Below are 22,556 nucleotides of genomic sequence, written 5' to 3'. Positions count from 1 at the left end.
TGGTATTTGTTTTCCTTTCTCTGACTTACTTCACTCTGTATGACAGAATCCACCTCACTACAAATGACTCAAATTCGTAGGGAATCCTAAAGATGCTACCAGAAAACTCCTAGAGATAATCAATGAATTTGGTAAAGTAGCAGGATACAAAATTAATGCACAGAAATCTCTGGCATTCCTATACACTAATAATGAAAAATCTGAAAGTGAAATTAAGAAAACACTCCCATTTACCATTGCAACAAAAATAATAATATATCTAGGAATAAACCTACCTAAGGAGACCAAAGTCCTGTATGCAGAAAGTTATAAGACACTGATGAAAGAAATTAAAGATGATACAAATAGATGAAGAGATATACCATGTTCTTGGACTGGAAGAATCAACATTGTGAAAATGACTCTACTACCCAAAGCAATCTACAGATTTAATGCAATCCCTATCAAACTACTACTGGCATTTTTCACAGAACTAGAACAAAAATTTTCACAATTTGTATGGAAACAAAAAAGACCCCGAATAGCCAAAGCAATCTCTTTTTTTTTTTTTTTTTTCAGTATGCGGGCCTCTCAGTGTTGTGGCCTCTCCTGTTGTGGAGCACAGCCTCCGGATGCACAGGCTCAGTGGCCATGGCTCATGGACCTTGCCGCTCCGCGGCATGTGGGATCTTCCCGGACTGGGGCACAAACCCATGTCCCCTGCATTGGCAGGCGCACTCTCAACCACTGTGCCACCAGGGAAGCCCCAAAGCAATCTTGAGAAAAAAATGGAGCTGGAGGAATCAGGATCCCTGACTTCAGACTATACTATAAAGCTATAGTAATCAAGACAGTATGGTACTGGCACAAAAACAGAAATATAGATCAATGGAACAGGATAGAAAGCCCAGAGATAAACCCATGCACATATGGTCACCTTATCTTTGATAAAGGAGGCAAGAATATACAGTGGAGAAGAGACAGCCTCTTCAATAAGTGGTGCTGGGAAAACTGGACGGGTACATGTAAAAGTATGAAGTTAGAACACTCCCTAACACCATACACAAAAATAAACTCAAAATGGATTAAAGACCTAAATGTAAGGCCAGACACTATAAAACTCTTAGAGGTAAACATAGAACAGTTTTTGACGGAAATCTCAGCAATATATTTTTCAATCTGTCTCCTAGAGTAATGGAAATAAAAACAAAAATAAGCAAATGGGACATAATTAAACTCAAAAGCTTTTGAATAGCAAAGAAAATCATAAACAAAACTAAAAGACAACCCACAGAATGGGAGAATATATTTGTGAACGATGTAACCGACAATGGATTAATGTCCACAGTTTACAAACAGCTCATGTGGCTCAGTATCAAAAAAACAAACAACTGAATCAAAAAATGGACATAAGATCTAAATAGATATTTCTTCAAAGTAGACATACAGATGGCTAAGAGGCATATGAAAAGATTCTCACCATCGCTAATTACTAGAGAAATTCTTAATAGCTTTATTTTTAATAGCCAAAAAATGGATACTACTCTTATGTCCCTCCACAAGTCAATAGTTAAAAGAACTGTGGTACATCCATACCATGGAATACAATTTAATGGAAACATACCCTCCCACTAATATTTTATTCATAGTCGTGTAGATCTGATAATGACTTATCTTAGAAGCATTATGCTATTGCAATACTTCATTATACTCTGTCTCATTTTAAATTTAGCATTAAGGAAATGTAGTATTTTTATTGTAACACCTCCTACATCTTTATCCAGGGACCTGTTGCCACTTTTGTCTTTAAATAAAATTGCTTGGCCCTGTGAAATGCAGGATTACATTTCTATCCAGTTAATTTGGGTTAGTATATTCTTGGTCATCAAAATGCTCATGGCTTTGGGAACTTGATTTGGTAAATATTCATGGTGTATGAAGAAGCATTATCAATACTGTATGACCTCAACCACATTTTAAAAATGTATGCTCAGTTGTGTGTAGACATACACAATGACTAGAACTCAAACCATACACTGCTTGTGATTATGAATATTTTTGCATTGTCTCTTGTGTTTTTTAATTTGGAATAATATACATATAAACTTTTAGAAGTTGGAAAATAAATAAATGTTATTTAAAAAGTGCCATTCCTCCCCCCCACAGTCAAGTAGGAGAAACATGCATATGAACAACTAAACTAAAATATAGTATAATATGTGTGTGTGAAGCTTCATGTCCTTGTTAATGTCATCTAGAGCCCTCCCCCACTGAGCAGCTCTGAATTTTAACTAACCAAGGGCTCAGGGCAACTGCCCTAATTCAGCACACCCAAGGGACTGCTGAATGTGGCTACAACAACTGAGGGTAAACATTGGATCAGTTTATCCTAATCCCTTATGTGTGGTGCTAGAGCCTACAGCGCCTTTTCTTTTTTAACATCTTTATTGGAATATAATTGCTTTACAATAGTGTGTTAGTTTCTGCTTTATAACAAAGTGAATCCGTTATACATATACATATGTTCCCATATCTATTCGTGACACCCCATCCCTGCTCCAACATCATGAATGTTACAACTACAGGAAATAATCATGGTGACAGTTTACAAAGTGATGGTATATTTGCCAAATAGTTCTTTCTTCTGCTTGGTATCACAGTTTGAAGAAGATCCAACCTGAGTTTTGAAAACATAGTTATTAATGTAGCATTTAAATACTAAGTATTTGGCCTGCACATGAATTCCTGTAAAGAAATCCAGATAAATATCTGTGTAAATGCAGTAGTGGGTAACTTTGCTACTTCAACTTGAGTGTTACTAGGTATGCTTCTTTCAATGGGATAATTATTTGTTGGTGTTTCTATGAGACAGTTTTTCCTAAAATTTACAAAATTCAATAAAGCAAAAATCCAGTATGATTAGACATTAGAATAATTGGTAAGAGGTCACAAAATCTTCATGTCACAAAAGAAATATGAAAGTTCAATTTTAGGCAAAATTTAAATAAAGGCAAAATACTAAATCATCAACACTTTCCAAAAACTAGCATAAAAATGGGAGACTGAATTATGTATTTAATCAAAACATCTTTAATTTAAAGACATTAATTTTGGGACTTCCCTGGTGGCACAGTGGTTAAGAATCTGCTTACCAATGCAAGGGACATGGGTTCGAGCCCTGGTCTAGGAAGATCCCACATGCTGGGAGGAACTAAGCTCGTGTGCCACAGCTACTGAGCCTGTGCTCTAGAGCCCACAAGCTACAACTACTTTGCCCATGCATCATAACTACTAAAGCCCACATGCCTAGAGACTGTGCTCCACAAAAAGAGAAGCCACCAAATTGAGAAGCCCATGCACCACAACAGAGTAGCCCCCACTCGTCACAACTAGAGAAAGCCCGCACGCAGCAACAAAGACCCAACACAGCCAAAAATAAATAAATAAATAAATAAATAAATAGATAGATAAATACATTATAATAAAAAGACGTTAATTTTAGCCAATAGAAAACACGGTGGCTTCCCTGGTGGCATAGTGGTTGAGAGTCCGCCTGCCGATGCAGGGGACATGGGTTCGTGCCCCGGTCCGGGAAGATCCCACATGCCGTGGAGTGGCTAGGCCCGTGAGCCATGGCCGCTGAGCCTGTGCGTCCAGAGCCTGTGCTCCGCAACGGGAGAGGCCCCAACAGTGAGAGGCCCGCATACCGCACAAAAAAAAAGAAAGAAAAAAAGAAAACACGATTTTATTCCTTTTGTTCTAGCAAAATTCTGAATTATATAAACAATTGTCTACATCTAAAATAATACATTATACTTTGTCACATGCATAAGTATGTGATCTTAAATCCAAAATAATAATTCTGTCATCTTTAACAATAACAGATATATGATAATTTGATAAAAGAGTTCAATGATACAACTTGTACTATAATTTCAAGGTTTTCTATTATATTTAATTTCAAATTTTGTAACTCTTTTAGGTACTTTGAAAAATAAATCCAGTATACATGTGCACATTTCAACTAAGTAGAAATATCCTATCACTATTCTCTAAATACCTGCTCACTATAATTCATGTTTACATATTAATGTGCAGTACAAATTTGTAAACATGAACATATGAAACTTTGAACGGAAATAATACTAGTCTTTTTCCTCTCAATATTTTATTGAAACGTCGTGTTAAAAGTTGGCCAGCACCACACATGTAAATAGTTTTAATACTGGATGTGTTTAAAACGTTCTGTATATTTATTTGTTCTTTGTTGACATCTAAACCATGTTTATTTGAACAGTTTTAATACAAATTATCATTTAATTGTAGACCAAACCTAAGAGGATTAAATGTATATGAAGGCACCTACATCGAAGCAACAGCCACCAATGCCTAAGCTATGCATTTGGTTGTTTTAAACTGCTCTAATAAACATGTTAAATTCCAGCAAAATCAACTGGTAAACTGTTGCTGTATGCCAGGATATTATTGTTATTTTGGCTAAATAAAGATTTTTCTGCACAAAGGCAACATATCCCTAAATTGGAGTATAAACATTGTACTTCCACCCTGTCAATTCAATTCACAAAATACAGTACATGCAATTAGACATTTCTAAGTATATTTAAATCTGCCTGTTCACACAAGTATATGTAATTAATAGTATAAGTACACAATGATTAGATGTTCTTCATAGCATCCTTATATTTGAGAAGAGGAGGGAGAAAGAGCAACATAGTATAAATTATTTTAAACAAAACTAAACTAAAACCCACTGGTTATATAAATTATAGTGTGACATCTGGAATTTATCAAATTGCATATTCAAATAAGGAAATTATTTGTTATTGAGGTTTAATAAAGGGATAACAACTGTGTATTACCATACTATATACATGGACATATAGCACTATTGTCTCAAAGCATCTAGATTTGTCATTAGAATATTTGTATATTTTTGTAAAATATATTTTACATATTTGTACAAAACTTTTATTTCAATTATGCCTTGGCTTAGCATTCATCAGTAACTGTTAAAAGATACATGTTACCAGCTTTACGTGCACCTTGATTTTCCCCAATGTGCATACTATAAATGATTAGGATAATGAAAGGGAAATCTTCCATAATGTCCAATAAAGATGCTTGTCTTTACTCATTGTTGGCACGTTTTCAAGTTGTCATCACATAGAACTCTGATCATTCAAAGACTGATTCACTGATTCATCCCTTGCTGATTCTAATTGTTCATTTCTTTTTGTGCCATAGACATACTTAAACCTCACAAAAGAAGGATGAAATCATGTCTACTCCTAGAATGTATGTATAACCCATGCCTAATAGCAGTGAAATATCATGAATATCTACCTTCATAACTTGAAGAAAATATAATTCTTTATTTTTGTAATACAGCGAAAAGGAGCAATGATATTGATGTTTGAAGACTCTAATATTATGTAATATAGAATTATGTATTAGAATTTGAAATGTAATGTCCAGGGGGCATAACCCCTCTGTTTAATGAAACAAATAACAGTTTTGGTGTTCTAAGTTTGTTACCTAAAGTTATATTTTGGTGAGTAAAATGTAACAAATAGAGGATTTATCCACTTAGACATATGTTCTGCAAACAGGCTCAAACTTGAATTCAAGCCCTTGATTTCATCTTGATGTTCCACATAGTAGAACCTTTCTGACACGGGAATTTGACTATAGGTCTCAGCTTGACTGGAGGTTGTGCAAAGATAAGGCAACATTCACTTATTTCCTGACTCAATGTACAAATTTTACAGAGTTGATGAGAAGTTTATTTTCTCTATATTTATTTAGGGTAAGTCATATAAGTAGGTCAGGTTAAGAATCAGATTTTATAAATCTAGATAACTGAATTAAAATGGTTTCTTTTGAATGGGATGAAAGGGTGAATGTATATATATGGTCAAACCAAATGGAAATACAAGTTTTAATTATTAGACTTGGGAGTCTACTAAGTATCATTTGGCCACTTTCATTTGCTAACTATTTCATACCTTATCTAACTAGAGTGGCTTTAGATTTCTGTAGGATTTTTAAAGCAAACCTAATATTTAGTTGACACAGTTGAAATTAATATAATTCCATAGCATTTTGTTTTTTATTCCATAATCATAGCCTCAATTTACCAAGTTACTCAAGTTTTGCACCATCCTATTGGGTAGTAATAATTTATTTAATATAAAATAGTAAGGGCACTAAATACAAATTGTGCATGAATTAGAGCTGTTAGCAAGTTACTCGTCTGTTTCCTGCAGATGAGTAACTTGCTCAGAAAATAGGGGACTGCTTACTGAACTTCTTAAGGTCTCTTCCAAGTCTAATTTTCTATAAAGAATTTCCCTTGGTTACTTCTTCTTTTTCAATTAAAAGTATGAAATGACAATTTATGAACATTATTTAAAAACAGCTTAAAATAGATGTCTAGATTCTAGCCTTTAAATTTTTGCTCCTTAATATAAATCGCCTTTACACATATAGTTCTGTATTATCAATTTTATATGGGTTACACATAGAAAAATTATCTGAAGTATAAAATATGGGGTATATGTACTTGAGCAGCTACAAAATTTATGCTGTCTTATAAATAATCATTAAAAAGTAACCCAGAGATTTTCTGGATTTTGCAATCAAATACTTTATGTTGTTAGTTGCTAAGTATCTGCCATCAGAATAAGTTTCGCTATAATCTGATGTGGGAGTTTTTGCTTTAAAAAATCCTAATTTATTTTAGTGGTAAAAGTTAGCCTACAGCTTTCCTGTTTTGGAGTAGACAGAAATAACGTGTACTTTCTACTTTAATCCTTGATTTGATAAACTTGGGTAGTACAGGTTTTCTGCCTCAAAGATTTTTATAGCAGGTACCTAATTAGTCTGGGCCATAAATAATATTTCATCTTGACTAGAATACTCAGTTTGAATGTAACTATGTGCTGTTCTATCCCTAAGCCCAGAAGTGAAAGGGCATATCATTTTAATACATATATAAGAAGGTATATTCATAAGGTACATTTGAGAGGAAAAAACATTTTGAGCAAAATAAATAATAATGACATGCTCTTCCTAATATGTGTTGGAAAACTCTTAAAAAACAGTTTATCAGTGTATTTAGTTTGTTAAGTCATACTATTGTGATATGAAGGGCCCTGGCTTAATAAATTGTAGAGCTAGTAGCATGAAAAATTAAAATTCAGTTCATCTTAAGGATGTAGAGGTTATATGTAGGTTATACTTAACAAGTCTTTTCAGAAAATTTAGGACCAGGTGAAAGGAAACTTTTCAACTTCATAGCCTAAAATAAAGTCTTATTTATGTTACGCTACTTTTGTCCAATTTACCATGATTGACGCAGAGGACTGAAATTAATTGTACCATTGTAATGATGTTTTCATATTTATGGATTCAAATATATTCTCTCCCTTCAAATCATAACTTCTCAGTCTTTTTGGAGAGCTACAACAATTTGTTTTTGTAAACTGTGTATATAAAATACCGGCTTTGTTAAGGACTAAGTAAACAAGCATCACCTGAAAATTACCCAAAAAATAAAAGAGAATAAAAGATCAAATTTACTTAGAATATTTTGCTTTTCATTTAATCTTTGTGTTCCTTCAGGATTAAATGGCCCTTAGGCTTCAAATGTTAATATTAGAATGTTTATGTCTTTATTTGTACCTTAAAATTGAGAGTAGTAGTTCCCTCAACAGCAGAGTATAAAAATATAATGAAAATGAACAATGAAATTTTTTCTACAATTACTAGATAGATAATTACAATGAAGCCAATATTCATAGATAAAAACTGTAATTGTTTCACTACCTTCACAGGAATTAAATCCACCTTCCTTTGGTCATTGTCAATATGCAAGAGGCAGTTGATGTGGTAAACAGGCTTCACTATAATTAGAGATTTCATCACCTGAAGTCACTTTTCACTGTAGTCTACCTCATCAAACAATATTCACTGAGTATCTTATTTTGAGGCCTAAGGCTACTGTAATCAGCCTTCTTACGAACATATCATAAGGCACTTTAAATGCAGAACAGAGGAATACCCTCTGATAATGAAGCTTTTTAAGCCCATTAGCTCTTTACCTTTTTTGGCTACAAATAAAGAAATATATGCTTACATGTAATTGTTTTAGGAACTTGGCTATTCCATTAAAGGCAATGGTTAATTTTTGGATACCAACGAGCATGAATGCATTTGCCTTCTATTAAAGAAACTTGACTTTTGTCATTCACTTTGAGATGGTTGGTAGCATTTACCAGTCTAGATGGCATGGAGAAGTTGTACCTATAAAAGCCATAGGGAGGATGGAAAGAGCAACCAATTGCTTCCCGGGCAATGGGGTTGGGTGATAAAATATTTCCAGGTGCCTGTAATCCATACAACGTTTGACTGGAAGAATTAGATGCTTGTTGACACTGTCCATTGCAGTCTTCAGATGAACCGTATTTTGAATTGGTGGCCCCCAAGGAAGATAAAATGGGAACTTCCATCATGAGTGGGGCTAAAGACTGAGAACTGCTGCTGCTTGCTAGCCTTTCAGGAGCAGGCAAGACAAGAGGCTGCTGACGCCAAAAGTTAGTTGGGCAAATCTTGTAGCAAAGGGGCAGGTTGATATTGTGTAGGTACACCTCTGGACAGGGCATTCCAAGGGAGCTTGTAGGTATGTGAAATGTTGGAGGGGAGCAAGGTGGAGAAAGCAAAGAGTTCAAAGGAGAGGGAGCCCCTCCACTAGAGGTCGCTGGAGATGAGCCATTGCTTCCACCTGTGAATGACAATTCAGTCAATGAACAATGAACTAAATTTTCCTACTGAATCAGTAATCATGTCCATAACTATCCCTGCTTCATTCTTAGATTAGCTTTCCTTTCAAGTTCACAGTTATTTTAAGTCCTTTGAAAAGAACATTCCTCTGACCAAAGTTGAATATGGTATCTCTACTACTACCACTATTACTTTTGGCATTATTATTATGTATCATGCATTGAGCATTCACTATGCTTTAGAACTATACTAGGCACTTGAACAACATTTATTCAGTGAATTACAAAAGAAGCCCAATTAAATATGATCCAGAGCCAATTATATCTTACAAGTAAAAGCTGTCTTTTAACCATAAAATAATACTAAAATAAGCACTTGATTAAATTGAACAAATTGTTTTTTTGATATTTTATAGAAAGTTTCAGTCTGATTAAAAAATCAGTGCATATGAAAGTAATCTTATAAATTAAAATAAAATCTAAATATATTAGTTTTTTTCTTATATGAAAATCATAGATGGGGAAAGTTCCATAGTGTACTATATCAAGAGTAAAAGAGAGTTTTGCAGGTTAAAAATACCAAGATGAAAATGAAAGTGTTCATATCAATGTTGCCAGGTGATCTTTTATGGTTGCCTAGCATCTACTAAAATTAGGGATAGATATAAGGTCCAGGAAAATCTAGATTTTACACCTTATATTTGTAAGTATTTAATTTTTTTTAAAAAAATGGTTATTGATTGAACTTGATCAAATTTTGTGGGTTTTCTTTTTAGGTGCTACTGTTTTTCTTAACTCTTTTTATATACAGACATAGGCTAATCCTTTGTCAACAGCATGGCAAATATATTCTATAATTAAATATCCAAAAGTTATTTAAAAAACTGGTACCCCTTTTCTTTGCAATTTGAGAGCATTCTGGACATTTTAAATAATTAAGAAAATTGTGTATTTTAAATTATCAATTAATGATCATGGTTAGCTTTATTTTTAAATTACTGCACCATGTGTTGACACGGATATTTTAAATGCATGTTGCCTAGATTCTATTAAAGTGATACTATCAAATAAGTGTTCATATTTTTCTATGCAACTCTCTAAACCAAATTAATACAGTCAATTGAGTGAAATATTTCACTAAATAATTAGACTTGATCTCTTCACATTTCACTTAGTTGTTATGGTATCATGTAAAATTCAAGCTAACTATAATGTGATGGTAACCTTCAATTAATGTTTAAAGTCAAACAACTTTAATGGAGTAAAGACAAAAGGGTAAAATGATTCCATATTGCTCACGAATAAAGATCTTCTATTTATCCTTAAATATCAGAGTAAATGAAGGTATGCATTCTTCCACCAGAAAGCCTGCATTGTCAAATTATTATTTAGTCATGTAATGTACTACCTGAGAACAAATACCTTGCAAATATTTTAAATGCTTACGTCAATTAAACTAATTGCCATGGCTTAGTATTGTTTTCAACATTTATTTTCCTTAGTCACAACAAAAGGAAAATTAGAGTCAAGTGATGATGAAATTTAATGGGAGTCATTTTTATCATGTGCTGAAAGTTTCTCATAAAATATTTATTTCAATATCTAACATGTTTGCAAATAAGACCACTAGTGCACCACAGGCAGATCCTAAAGAATGTGAGATAGTGAGATGCTGAAGAATCCAAGTGATTTCTATAGCTCTCAGGATGTATGATAACCCAAGAAGACACAAGTCAGTAAATCCACCATTACCACGTTTATGCTCTTTTCCTTCTTGCCAGTTACCTTCCCTTTTTGCTTCTTACCTCCTCATCAGGATAAATATATACCCACTTGATTTTAAACACATTTTATGGCATGTACTTATCCACTTGTGTAGTATTTGTACAGAGGTTCTGGCTGTTGTTATTTCAATAACATTTAAAAATGAAAATTAATAAAACTTTTCTTACTTGGTGTGTCTGCACCAAAAGTTTTAAAATCCAAAGTGAGAGAAGGCCTCCATGGGTAGGTCTCTAAAACCCCATCCAATGCACCTCTGAAAAAGAGATTCAAACTTTAGCAAGTCCAGAATGCAATTCCTGAAAATAATAATTTGTGTAAGCTTTTGAGTTATTTTGTTATAGTTTGTAGGGGTGACTATCTGAAATGTTTTTCTTTTATAGATAGACTTCTGAATAAAATTCCCAGTGATTATTCCCTGAATAAAAACCTAAGAATCTAGAATAAGTAATATCTTAAAAGTGGGTTGGGGAGGGAGTGGGAGGAGGCAAGATTTTGAAGACAAAACGTCCAGGTTTCTTTCTTACTACCTACTTATTAGTTACAAAATTTAGGGACTCAGTCTCTGAGCCACAGTTTCCTTAGCTGTTATACCTGTGAAAAGGGCTATATAAATATTGGATGTGACTGTTATATGGTTTACCTGTTTCTTCCGGGATCTCTAAATCCTTTAGCAAAAGGATTCCTGTCTATTTTCAGTTTGGTAATCTATGAATTCAAAAGAGAAAGAAAGATAAAGTCGGTGCCCTCAGTAAAAACACTGTCACTGTTGCTTTTAATGGTTACAACAACCACACAAGTTTTCAACATGTAATACGGCATGTTAAATAAATGTAAGCATATTGCTAAGTAAAATTTGGAATGTTTTATCTCCTTTCTCTCCTGACACTCCCAGTTCTACTCTCCTTTCTATCCTTTCTAACATAAGATCCACACAATACATAATCAAACTTGCCTTGATGACAACGCAATAATGCTATGAATTTCTTTTTAATTCTGGAAAATTCAATCCATATAGTACAGCTTCACTCTTTCCCTAAAGTTTCTCTGGAGCCATCCCTGCTTGCCTGGGACTTAGTTGGCTTTACCTGCTGGTTTTGATAAGCTGTCACCGTGGTGAACTCAGTTTCTTTAAAGGAGAATGTTTTAACCCCTTCAGCAGGCAGGGACTGAATCCGGGACATGTCGACCCTGCTGTCCTGCTTCATCACGTGCACACGGGGCTTGTACTTGTGCATGGACTGCAGAATGATCTGGAGGAGAAATCAGTGGTCAAATGCTGCCTAGTAATTGGCTTCCCCTCCCCCACACTGTCCCCCTCTCATCAGCACCCCCAACTTTCTCACACAAAAGTGAAGCTAAACCAGAAAGCCTAGGCTAGCCACACACAAGGACTTTTCTTTGCCATTTGGCCCTGAACAGAGTCCTTCAGGCATAAGGGGTTTCAGGAACGGGGCACCACAGCACACCAGGAAGCAGTGATTCCATTTCCAGTTGGGGTCCTTTCCTGCTTCCAAATGTGGGTGACCATGTGATGTTCCCAAGAGTTATTGGGATCTAACTGCCTGCCATAAGTTCTCTGGGCTTAGATAACTGATGGGAAAACATTTGACATCCCCCACCTCCTAAGCCCAGGAGCATCCTTCTTCCTTTTGTGGCTGGCACAGGGCCAGGCCAGGCAGGGCAGAGGCGAGGTGCACCTGGGAAGAAGGTTCAAGATCTAGGTGACTTGAAAAGGCCTTCCATCAGGGCGGGTTGTGGAGAAGATTCCCACCATACCATGTCACACAGAAGGTGCCCATCAGGGGAAGGCAATCAGAGCCCACAGTGATTGCCAGGGAGGCTGAAGTGCCAGAGATCTCAGGGAAGCATTCCCTTTCACTGTCCCAGAACAGGCATCCTGGCTTAAACAAGTCTCCTCTGGTCCTCAAACTCGTTTCACTCACCATCCTCAACGCCCAGCACTCTCAGATGCCAAATAAAAGTCACAAGAGCTACTTTGGCCACAGGCCTAGAACTTGGACAGTTCCTAAAGACTACAACTAGCACATCTGGGAGACACCTCCTTGGCTTCTCCAGGGTGACCCTCCAGCTGACACCTTGGCATCCCCCTCCTCTACTCGGGACAAAGGATTGCACACACTTACATGGCCTTTGTCGTCCATCTCGTTGTTGGTGAGTTTCACGCGATCAAAGCTGATGATTTGACGCATCCATGTCTCTCCCGAACAAGGCGAGTCCGGGTGAACATAGAACCTGGGAGTGATGCATGAGTGGTCTGTATTCCCGGCTACCATCCACTGCGAGCTGTGATACGCGTACCTGAAAATGAGCAGAGTGTGGCTTTAGGCGCAGCAGGCCAAAGCCAGGAGCAGGGGTTACCGCGATCCCGTCCTAAAGGCCTAGGCCAAGGTTTGCCTGCTAATCTCAAAGGCAACTAGTAAAAGATACAACTTCATTTCTAAAGAGTGTCTAGGGATAAAAAGCAAACTGTAAATAAGCATATGTCATTAAAATGTAGTGAAGTGCCAGGGTCAAGTATAGTGTCATGGGATTTCAGAGTCTGGTTTGTATTTCCTCGCAGAAACCGCAACAAAAATTCATCTAACCCGTTTTACCGAGCAGAGGCACCCGAAAAATCCTCCTGTCCTACAAGCGTCAGGGAAGAAGCAGAAGGGTGAGGGAAAGTGTCTGTGCATCGCACCGCCACCAGACCAGTAGTCTTGGAAGCCCCTTTGTCCACAATGCTTTACATCAGAATACCCTCAAGGAACTCTGCCCGCTGCGGCCTCGGGGCTGATTTTCGCATTGTCTTCAATTTCAACAGCTAAATTATGCGCCGAATTCCCAAGCCAGCTGAAACATGATAAGCAGCTTGTTCTGCTATTTCTGGGCTACGGCCCCAGTAGGCTCTTGAGCCCAGCCTTCTTTTTACCCCTCACTCCCAGCATTGGGTGCGTTGCAGGCGGTTTCCTAGAAAGGCTAGACACCCACTTCAGTCGAACGCTCACAGGCCGAGTGCAGGCGGCTGCCGCCCAACCCCCATACCCCTGAGCTAAAGCGCTGGCCGACCCGAGCTTCTGGGCTGCCAGCAAAGAAGGGCCTCTTGGCTTTAGATCAGTTCGGCCACTTTTAGCCTGCTTTAAGTAGAGAGCTTACATCAAGAGAAAGGTTACTTGTATTCTCCGGGACCTGGCCTCCGCTTCAGGGGAGAGGCTAAGGAAGGAAGAAAAATAGACTTAGGCGAGATAACTGCTAGACTAGCTTTGGGTGGCAAATCAGGGCATCGCTCAAGGACCCTACTGCTAAAGTAGCACACCCCAGAGCCCGGTAGGGCCCCAGAAGCCCAGGCATTTCTCCCCAAATTCCTTTAAACAGCTTCCCTCCCAGATGCCCGAGCCAAAACCCTCGGCAGTTTGCAGAGCCAAGGCTAGAGAAGTGGGTAGGCAAGAGGTTTGGGGGACACTGAAGCACCAGCTGGAACCTGTGATCCAGGAGTGAGAGGAAAGAAGAACAAGCCTGCTTTTCTCTCAGTCTGAACTCCCTGAACTCCAGTTTGAGGGAGAAAATTCAACTCTCAAAGCCCACAGGGGAGCAATTACCCCTACCATGGTAGAGTTTTCAAAACAGCACTCTCAGGTTCCATAGATATGAATCCCCATTCCCAGCCTGTGGTACCCTCCTTTGGGCCTGGTTACCTATAGCGTTTGGAATCCACCGGCACCACATCGATGGCCACATAGTACTGTTTCCCTGGGTCCAGTCCTTTTATCTTGACCCGAACAGAGGGGAACATCCTCCTGTGGGAGAGAAAATAGCGACTGACCTGGGCACTATTAGAAATGTTTGGAGCCAGGTGGGGTTGGGGACAAATGAAAAGTAAAGGAATAAACAATACTCTTCTTATTCTAGACAGGTTCAGTGAATGAGATTTGCTACATGAGGAAAGATTGTTGGTTACATGTTTGATTGAACAAACTCAGGATTTTTGAGTGGATCAGAATATCCTTACCACAAGGCTTTGTCCACCCCACTTCCTATCACCACCATAATAAAAAGCTATAGAAGAAAATGTAGGAAAGAAACAGCTGTGCCCCTCCCCTGAGTTTTCAGCGGTACTTTCTGTGAGGAAGATTTGGGAAAGACTGAAATTAGGAAGATTCACACACAAAAAAATTACCCAGCTGATGTGAAGAAAATGCCACACAGGAAAAGTTGGAAGAGGGAAAGCCCCACCTCAAATTGACCTGGGCTCAGGCAGTGGGCTGGGAACCTGCTAGATGGGATATTGTCCACTGATAACTGTGAGGCTTTAACAGAAAGGCCTGGCCATAGCTTAAGATGTGGGGGTGGCATCTGGCACCTGCCTTGGGAGGTCTAATTTTTGTCATATACTACACAGGCAGGAGCTGCAAAAATGAGTTCTTGGAATCAGGGTGTACAGGAAAGAAAGGCCGAGCCACTAACATGGGCCAGGCAAGGCCTAGTCTGGTCGATTGAGAGGCACTGGCTTCCAATACCTGTCTGGGGTGGGGATATGGGGAGAAGAGTACCAAAGCTTAAAACTGGAGGCACCCATCTTATGAGAGCAGAACATTAAGTGCCTACTGTGTGCGGCCCTTGAACAGCTTGGGCAAAGCCGAACCTGCCCGCCTTGGTAATGATCATCTCAGTTCCAATGTCATGAAATCTCTTCCACAGCTCAGATCCTTGAAGCTCCACTTGGATAGCATCTTTTTCTTCCAGACTTCCGAAGCTGTTGCAGCCGCCACTGCTGCCTCCACAGCCTGAGAAAGTAGTTGCTAAGGGCTCTGTCTTGGGTCGCTTTTCTGCTGGACACAGAGACGCTGAGAGTTTGAGAGAGCTTCGCAGTTCCCGCGCCCCCTTCTCACTGACGCCTGTCTCAGAACAGACCGGCCTTGTCTCTTCCCCGGGAACCTTGGCGACTGATCTCCAAATTCCCCACAACACCCACTCTGGCCCCCTGATGGAGAGAAAGGGGCCCAGGTAGCGCCCTGTGAAATGCATGACCCTTCTTCAAATTTGCCCATCCTCATCTCTCTCGGAGACTTTTGGTCCCTGATGCTGAATCCCCTCAGGATCTGGGTCCATGTCCTGCTTCCTAACCCGAAAAACATTCACACTCTGGCTCTCGGGGCTTCCGGGAGGTTGGAGAGTCTCGCTTCATAAATCTGTGGGGACCCTCCCCTTCACCGCAAATGAACCACAACACTATGGGCTTAACGTGGAGCCTCTGAAACTTCCCCCTACAGCCAGATGGCTGAGGTATCCCCGCCGCCCCGTACGCGGCCATCGCTGGGCCAAGACATCCTTTGATAGGGCTAGCCGCCCTCCTGCAGCGACGCGGCGCTAGTCTGAGACCTTCCGACCCAGCAAGCCATGGTAGCCGGCGCTGGGATTTGGGCCGCGGTAGGGGTACTCACCAGGCTGCTCGCTCTTCCTTCCTGCGGCGCTGCTCCTTCTCTCCTCCTCCGCCTCTCCACCCTCTTTCTCAAGCAGCTCAAGTTGCGCCTCCTCTCTTGCGTCTCGCAGTTTTCTTTTGCTGGGTCTCCCCACCAAGGCTTCCACCGAGAAGGCGTGCGCCCGAGAGCTCAGAGCCATCCCTGGAGAGGGTGAAGAGAACGTACTCTGCAAAGTTTCAACCTGAGCTGGGTTAGGGAGGGAGAGGGTGGGAGGGCGCAGAGGACAGGCAAAGGAGGGAAAGCGGGAAAATCAGAAAAAAACTGAAAACTCAGAAAACAATTTCTTAATCTATATTCAGGGGGAAAAATGTGTGTGTGTATAATTTATATATATACGTATAGAATTTCTTTGAATAGACAGAATGAAAGGAGATTAAACTGGAGCCAGAGTCCTCTAGAGTCTAGTCCCCTTTCCCTTTTCGCTCTTCTCCCTCCCAGTGGACATGTGCGGAACATCAGTCCTCAAGTCCCAGATTCCCGGACCTGGCAGAGCTCAGAGACTGGCAAGCGCGGCCCTTTTAGGGAGCGGACCTGCCCCTAATGGCGGCTCAGGTCGCTCGGATTGGGAGATACTGTTGCATCGGACTGAGTGAATACCCGGCTGGTCATAGCCTCCACTGTTTGTTTTGGAAACTGTTGGAAGCATAAAAAAAAACACCGTGACACTTCAGAGACTGACGGGGAGGGGGCGGTGGGAGTGGGAGGATAGAAAGGGGTTGGAGGTTGACTGGAAAGGGGCTCAGGATAGTCTAGTGGGGAGGAGGGATACACAAACTTACTGTTTTGCATTAAATTGTGAAACTAAAAGACATGCGAAGTAATTGCCCACGGTGGGGGGACCACTTTTCCAACAAAAGTGAAAATATTATTTAACCAAATCCAGAGAGGTGTATAGGGGTCTTTTGCTCTTAAGTGAGTACACTGGGGAAACAAAGAGCAACACAAACTTTCTGGGCCTGTTTGTTCTACAGTCTGGGTCTCAGACTAAGTGGACCCTGTACTACTCTGACCTCTCTATCCAGGTGGGGAAGTAAGAGCCAGTGAAGGCAGGAGGCTCCCAGATAACCACTTTCAATGATCAAGAGCAAACCTGGACCTTCAATCCCTGCCTCTACTGGAGCCCAATATTCCCTCACACAGCCTCTTCTTACTCACATGACTTAATCAGCAAATACAGCCCAAGAACTCCAGGGCTGCCAGCAGAGTACCAAACGGAATTGTGCTCCCAAGGATGTGACACCTCAAAATGTTGTGCTCAAATAATTGATTCCAATGTATCCTGAAATATCTTCCTGGGCTAAGTTTTACTTTTCCTTAAAATGGATAAAGACACCTTCTTTGTGTCAAGAAGAGACTTGCCTACCACTTCCAAGGAGCATGTTTATGCATGCAGATGTGAGATGCCTGCCTGTGTACTTAGGATTTGGTCATGCACTTTTCATCAGCAATAAGAAATCAGGCACCCCTAGGCTCTCTTGCAAACTGCATCCGAATTATTGACATTTTCACCTTTTCAGAGAGCTCAGCTCTCTCATGTGTACTGAACTAAGCTATAGTTAATTCCTGTTAACTTTTATCTGAGAGTAAAGTTATTGCAAGCCTCAGAACCAGATTTGTGATCTGTTCAGCTGCCAAAGCACTGGGCTGTCAGGTACTGGGGGCATGAGGGATGTACATTTATGATACAAGTTCATTTTCCACAGCTGAAAGACTCTTTTGAACATTCTCTTTATTACAGCCAGAAACACCCATAAACCTTTATAAGAGATTCTTCAGCCCACATGAAACATGCAGAGAGAGAGGCTCTGGGACACACAGATGCCCACATTAGAAAGAAAATGAAGTTTTTTTGGTTGACAATTGGAAAATCCTTACAGTAAAGTGTTGATTTTGAATTACCAAAAAATGTTATAACTAGGAACATGAAGGGAATTTATCTCTTGAAAGAAGAATAAATTTGTGGTTAATACAAATTAAATATATTCAAAATCTATGGAGATACAGAGGATATAGATGTGCTTTAAGGGATATATGGTTTATAAAAGCTCTTACTGAATATGAAATCCAAACTTGCTTTAAGGAGATAGAAAGCAATTTTTAATTCTCTAATAAAAATTCTAATATTTTATTAACCACTATAAATAGGTATGTGAATTAACACATGCACAAAACAAGGTTGGCCCTGAAAATATTGTTTCTAATGAACTGTATGTGCAACAAAGTAGATGTTCAGATTTAAGCTAATGTATCTGAAAGCATTACATTTCTCAGATATTTATGGCAGGTCAAGGGCAAAGATTCATGGCCTCTCTAGTTTTCTATATAGGAAATGTGGGTTACTTGAAGAAAAACGCATGTATAAAAGAAACTAAATCTAACTGGAGGAAAAAAAAATCCCCTGTGTTCCACAGTACTTACTAATCAAAGGGATGATGTCAAACTCATATGAAGGGATTCCAACTGTCACTTTTAATTTACAAAAGAAGGAATGAAACATATTAAATGAAATATATAAATATTTCAAATATATACCTATATTAAGTATAAATAAAATAAAATGTTTTGAGACTGGTTGATACCTAGTGCCACACTTTGGCAAAAGTACAAGCAACTTCATGATAGAGATCATTTCCTCAAATTGTTATTCTTCCTACTCTCCCTTGATCCTCATTCCCCATGGTTAAGATATTTTGGCATACTTCCAAGCTTGTAGAATGTGAGTCTGAAATAATTTGCTTATGATCATTTTTGCCATTTCTTGGGAAAAAGCCTACCAACGTCAAGAAATGCAGAGAGGCAGTTTCCTCACAACATCATTTGAGTACCCGAATTCCACTTTGCCTGAACTAGCTAAGTTGCTTACATAAATAAATCATCTTTGCTTAAATGAGTTTCAGCTGGGTTTTCATCACTTGCAAGCAAAAGAATCCTGACAAATACACTCATCTTGATAAAAATTTGGAAAATCAACTTTTTTTTCTAGTTCTTCTTTCTTCCTCCTCCTTCTTCAATACTACTGGTTCTGTGAATTGGAAAATTGCATGCTACACACTATCCCAGACTCATAAAACCTGGAAGAAAATTTGACTTTCTACGCAAATTACTAGGACTATGATAACTGACAAAAAGGAATAAGGCTCAAGCAGTATAGCACATAGGAAGACAGACTTTGGATTCAGACTGACCTGATTCAAATTCTGACTTTGCTACTTTCTATCTGAGAGACCTTACACAAGTCTTCTTCTTCTTCTTCTTCTTCTTCTTCTTTTAACATTCAGTCTCTTTCTTCTAAACTTTTTTTACTTTTAATACTTTCATCACAGGGTATATTTCTGTAAGTGTATATATCTGAGGTTTAGTGAAATAATATACACAAACCACTTAGCATAATGCCTGGAACATAGTAAGCACAGCTGTTTTCAACATTAAAGAGATGATGGAGGTTAATTTCGAGAATGTGTTAATCTTTACGTTAACTATACAATTATAAATCCTTTGTGGCCAGACACTAGAAACAGAAGTTTATGCTAACACTGGCACACTCAACTTTTGTTTAAATCCTAAAGCAGACTCAAAAGTTCAGAAGTCTTTAAAGTAATCACGGTCCTTAAATTTGAGAACCATTTTAATAAATTAAGCTAATGAATTAAACAAAAAATATTGGATTTGAGTTTCAAAAATCCATGGGAAATACATCTGTTAGAATACATATTCTGATCTGATTTTATCAACTTGATCCTTGGAAAGATATTTTTGCTATTTTACCAATGCAGTGTAAGTGTACGTTCTTTTTATAGTAGTAGATAAAATTTATTAACTACAGGCCTCTAACACATAGCTGTTTTCTCACTCCAGAAAATTAAGAAAACTGGTCTAATTAATATTAAAAGTAATTCTCACACTGAATCCTTCAACTTCTAATAAGCTTACTTCAATATAATTTTTCAAGATTTCAGTACTTTAACGCATCTAGCAATTCAGTTATGCACGCCAAACTTTGTAATCCATGTTCTTAGGTTAGGTAGAGTGGAGGAAAAAAGAATAGGGAGACAAATTCTTATGTGTTCATTGTGTTCTCATGGTGACAATTGGGAAGTTAAATGCTTATTCTTGCAAAAAAGTTAGCTGAAGGAAAATTTATTCCTTTGAATTTAATCATGTCTTGTGTTCATCAGATGTCTGCTATCAAATGATGAAGGTCTTCCTATGCTAATGATTATAACATTGCTTTTGGGTTCATTATGTTCCTCATTCTCACTGAATTTTATATCAAACGCATGCAACTATTTTTCCCATTTTTTTTCTACTCAATTTATAACTTATGGCTGGTGGGTTTTTAAAAATGTTGGATCTAGGAGCTTTGCCCTCAGAAATATGAGGACAATTTTTTTCTTGACTAATTTTGGGCAGAGAAGATGAATGAAATAAAAATAAATAATAAGCCCAGATGTGGCCCTACTCTATAGTGGTCTGGTAATTGCCAAAGTAGGCATTGCATGTCCAGTTAAAGGCAGCTGGGATTGACATCCAGCTGGTCCATGGAAAGGAGATCTTTAGGAATTAGGTACAACTTTAAGCATCTGATGATCTCAGATAGTATGACAAAGGGTTAAATACAATCTGAATGCTGCTGAAGGGTTTGGTTCAATAAGCTGCGCAACCTGAAGGGCTGGGAAAGACACCACCCCTACCCTAGAGGGGCAGAGTGAAGCTCACGGCAAGGCCAGTATACAAGGCATTTGAGCTGGAAAACAGCCAGGTCTGTGTGTGATCTTGGACACATCTCCATGGGTATTTGTTTCATTCTGCAGTCATTAAAGCAGAGGGGAGGATATTAATGCATTTGCCTATCCTTTCTTACTCAAAGGATATATACTTTTTTATCCATTGTATGTTCCTAGCTAAAAGACACAGCTCAGAAACAGAAAAGTTAAGAGTTTTTTTTTTTCTTAAATTTTGAGTGTTAATCACAATGGATCACTTGCAGTAGTGTCTCAATGTGAGCATTTTCTTGCGTTTGAACCCTGGCTCAGTTTATTGCTAAAAAGCAGGAAATTGCCTTGTGTATCAAGGGAAGGCTTTGCCTGGTAGTTTCATAAACACCAGTTTTCTGTAAAAATAAAGCAAAATATATTTGTTGCAATGTCTGTTCTAGTATTTCAGACTATCTACTATATGACATAATTTAAAAAATCAACATCTAACATCTACAGAAGTACCGATTGATAGTGAGAAATATTTGGTATTAGGCTGAAAGATTTTCCCTAAATCCATCAAAACATGAAAGGTAGGCAAACACCTACCCTGCCTATGCTTAAAGCCAATCTATGCTACTTTCACCCACTATCTTCCTTCCCAGGGTTCCTATGTTAATATTACTAGACAAAAGCTGCTTCTGCATGAAATAAATATTTCTAGAGTTATGACACCCTGATCAATACTTCCAAGGGGTAAAATGGCAGGCCTTAATAATAAAGCAATACAGATACACAAGGAAAGATACAAAAGAGGAACCACTGAAAACAACAAGGATCTCACTTTCTGAATCCATCACGTTTTAATACTGGGGGAGAAAGAGAGCGTGAAGGAAGGGCAAAGTCAATGGTTACATCTATTGACAAATAAATGCCAGCCTTTAATAAACTGGGTCCACAGGACCATGATGTACACCCTGGAGGCAACTCACTCTGGTCACTACTCAGTTAGGGGACTGACTAAATCATCTCAGTGAAGTCAGTTAAATAATTGCCACTTCTCAAACTTCAGAATTTGTACCTCCAGTCTAAAACTTGACTCACCTGACAGCACCAAAAAAGCTGATAGAAAGTTGTAATACTCATTTTTTTGTGTTTTATGATGATGAATCCAGAGTCGTTTAAGTTGTGTGTGTGCATATTTCTCATGGAACATGGTTATTGAACTTTTTCAAGGCAATGATGCTAGTAACTCTTTGGAAAACAGTTGGATTAGAAGGTTCAGTGTACTAGCACTTTAATAAATAGCAAAGCATTTGGTGTCACTTCACAATTGATTTCCATTCTCAGATTATGGTCCTTGTCTGATTTATTTTATTACAAGGAGATGCATTTTTAAAACTCTAGCTTAAAAAGAAACCTAGTCATTACTTTCCATTTTGGCAAGCTTAAAACTCTACAGTCATTTTCACTGACACACACATACATCCTCTTTGCTTTTCCTTTGTCTAAGGACTAGCTAGAATGTCTCTTAATGTTTTAATAAGTTTTTGAGGCTGGAAGAAAATTTTCACAATAAGCATTTTTTTATATGTATATGTTTTTTTTTTCTACTACTCTTTTTTTTAAATTTTTTGCCTTATAACAAATTTAATCAGTTATACATATACATATGTTTCCATATCCCCTCCCTTTTGCATCTCCCTCCCACCCTCTCTATCCCACCCCTCCAGGCGGTCACAAGGATGTATATGTTTTTGTGTGTGTTTGTATTTTCAAGTAAGAATGTCTGAGGACATAAGTGTAGAGAGTGATAT

At 38.4% G+C, this 22,556-nt stretch overlaps 1 protein-coding gene across 2 annotated transcripts; it reads right to left on the bottom strand.

The window, feature by feature from the left end:
* Positions 1–8,168: 8,168 nt before the first annotated feature.
* On the bottom strand, positions 8,169–16,184 carry TBX22 (T-box transcription factor 22; the record flags this gene model as incomplete). 2 transcript variants are annotated; one of them, XM_082610893.1, is made up of 8 exons in its annotated part: positions 8,169–8,782; positions 10,733–10,818; positions 11,206–11,270; positions 11,651–11,815; positions 12,710–12,884; positions 14,261–14,362; positions 15,208–15,394; positions 16,007–16,184. In XM_082610893.1, 8 exons carry the CDS (start codon positions 16,182–16,184, stop codon positions 8,169–8,171), a joined length of 1,572 nt encoding a protein of 523 aa, XP_082467019.1. The 2 variants fall into 2 exon arrangements, with proteins under 2 accessions (XP_082467019.1, XP_082467020.1); XM_082610894.1 differs by having other exon boundaries at positions 15,208–15,391.
* Between the last annotated feature and the right edge of the window lie 6,372 nt (positions 16,185–22,556).

The sequence above is a fragment of the Mesoplodon mirus genome, assembly GCF_964341445.2.
Source record: "Mesoplodon mirus genome assembly, chromosome: X".
Taxonomy (NCBI): Eukaryota; Metazoa; Chordata; class Mammalia; order Artiodactyla; family Ziphiidae; genus Mesoplodon; species Mesoplodon mirus.
The sequence above is the reverse complement of the archived record's forward strand: the minus strand, read 5'-3'. Positions and strand labels throughout refer to the sequence as shown.